Below are 2155 nucleotides of genomic sequence, written 5' to 3'. Positions count from 1 at the left end.
ATTGTATATTTTATATTGTATATTTTATATTGTATATATATATATTGTCTGCACTATCAGCACCAAGTCAAATTTCTTGTGAGTGTGAACCTACTTGGCAATAAACTTCATTCTTATTGGGGGGAGTGTACTGATCCATACTGCAGTTTCCTATTGATGAAATATAAATAAGTAGTAATGTAATTCAACTTATCTGCTTAAGAGTAATTTGGCTTGATCAGGCGCAGAGGTGGATATAGTACACAAAGATTTTAGTCAAGAGTAGCAATACTTAGATTTTTTTTTTACTCAAGTAAAAATTATTCAGTAAAACGGCTACTTGAGTACTGAGTAACTGTTAATAACATCAGATTTAATGTTTATAAATGATGATGGTAAACAGACTTTATGTGCAAGATCTGACATTTTAAAGACTCAAATGCCTTAAGAATACAAATAAATTTAATATATTAAATATTATGAACATAAAATAACAAATTCATGCAGAAGAAATACTTTTACCATTTTTGCTTTTTTTCAACAAAAAACTTAGAAAACCAATCTTAACAATGAGAACTGTATATATATGTTAGAACAGGGAACTAACTTCCACTGTTAATATCTACTGTTTATTGTATATTTACCTGGTTTTGAAATAGTTCAAATTACTGACAGAGCACAGAGTAGTCAGAGAATTTACTAAAGTAGGAATAGTGATACTTTACAATAATATTACTCAAGCAAAAGTAAGACATACGGCACAGCTAACATACTCCTAAAAGTAATTGTTTTTCAAATTGTTGCTCTAGTAAATGAAACTACCGTAATTACTACCCACCTCTGATCAGTGGTCAAAACTTTTCAAATTCCTAAGAGTCCCTTGGAATAAACCACATCTAATAGAAAAAGGTTGCAATATAAAGTATGTTGAAAATAACTGATATTCTGATCTTTTTCCTCAATCTTCAAAAGCTATTAAAGCTTTCCAACTTTAAGAGATAGAAATGTAAATGTTTGATGCATGAGTATAAAGAGATGTTATTTACAAGTCTGAAGTGCAATGAAGGGATTAGATGGTGACAACACTGTATAAAAATGTGGTGCAAAATGACACAGGGGTTCATTTTCTTGGATCAAAGGAAGCTTAATTCCCCTATTAACCTTTCTAGATTAAAACTGGAAAATCTTATTAAAAATCCTAAATTACAGCCTAAAGGTTTTTCTGTTCAACTAATAAGACAGCTTTGATGAGCATGTGATAATGGCAGGTGGTATCTGAAATTACAGTATTTTAAAGATGCCAAAAGTTCCGAATAACTTTGGGCTTTCCAGCATGGACTGGGCTATAATTTGTACTTTGAAATAAAAGTTAGATTCATTTAATCAAAGCCCTTTAGGCCCAAAGGCCTTTAGGGGATGGATTTTAGAGGACACAGATTATCAGTGTTGATTATTTGGTGTCCTGTTCCCCTATTTTTAATTTGCCATTCTGCTTCTGCTTTTTAAAAATATGTTTTTTGTTCCAGTTTTGTTTAGTTTTCCATACAGGAAAGTAAAACATTTTCTTCTCACAAATTGAACAAGTTTCACATGAAAAATGTTCACTGACTGCATTGTATCTATCACTTGATATATGTCATTCAATTCCTCTTTTTCATTATCTCTCTATCTTTAGGTCCAGAATGTTACCTCGTGTTATTGACAATAAGCCCACAGCCAGAAACGTTTGACAAACAGGTTTATCAGGTTAAGCCAGGAGAGGCAACCTGCAGCAGCGATTCATATCTGTGCACAGCAACATGTGACTTTAATCAAGCTGGTAAAGATGGAAGATATCAAAAAAAAAAACACTGTGTAAACTGTTTAAACTAAAACATTTGGAACAGAACACTTTCATTGTTAACAAATAGTGAAGTCTGTTCAAGTCCTATGAGGTTAATACCTTTTTAACTCAATTTATATGAACAACAAAGCCAATCCAAAAACAAACATTCAATGATCAACAAATGTGAATAAAATGTTGGTTTAGCTATCAATTATAGACTTACTTAGTTCACGTCTTGACATGTTGGCCAAAGAAGGGATGGGACAGTGAAATCCTCAGCTCACAGATATGAGTTGCTCCTTTGTGATCTCACAGGACTTGTAGTAAAACGTGTCTTAAGGAGTTTCTTTC

At 32.1% G+C, this 2155-nt stretch overlaps 1 protein-coding gene across 1 annotated transcript in view; it reads right to left on the bottom strand.

The window, feature by feature from the left end:
- LOC107103911 overlaps positions 1 to 2155 on the bottom strand; it is a 4006-nt gene extending 1851 nt beyond the window's left edge. Inside the window, exon 1 of the mRNA XM_015403768.1 lies at positions 2028 to 2155. Coding sequence (XP_015259254.1) covers positions 2028 to 2046 — 19 coding nt within the window. The 5' untranslated portion in view covers positions 2047 to 2155. The remainder of the gene's footprint in view (positions 1 to 2027) is intronic.

The sequence above is a fragment of the Cyprinodon variegatus genome, unplaced genomic scaffold (assembly GCF_000732505.1).
Source record: "Cyprinodon variegatus isolate N-32 unplaced genomic scaffold, C_variegatus-1.0 Scaffold1561, whole genome shotgun sequence".
Taxonomy (NCBI): Eukaryota; Metazoa; Chordata; class Actinopteri; order Cyprinodontiformes; family Cyprinodontidae; genus Cyprinodon; species Cyprinodon variegatus.
The sequence above is the reverse complement of the archived record's forward strand: the minus strand, read 5'-3'. Positions and strand labels throughout refer to the sequence as shown.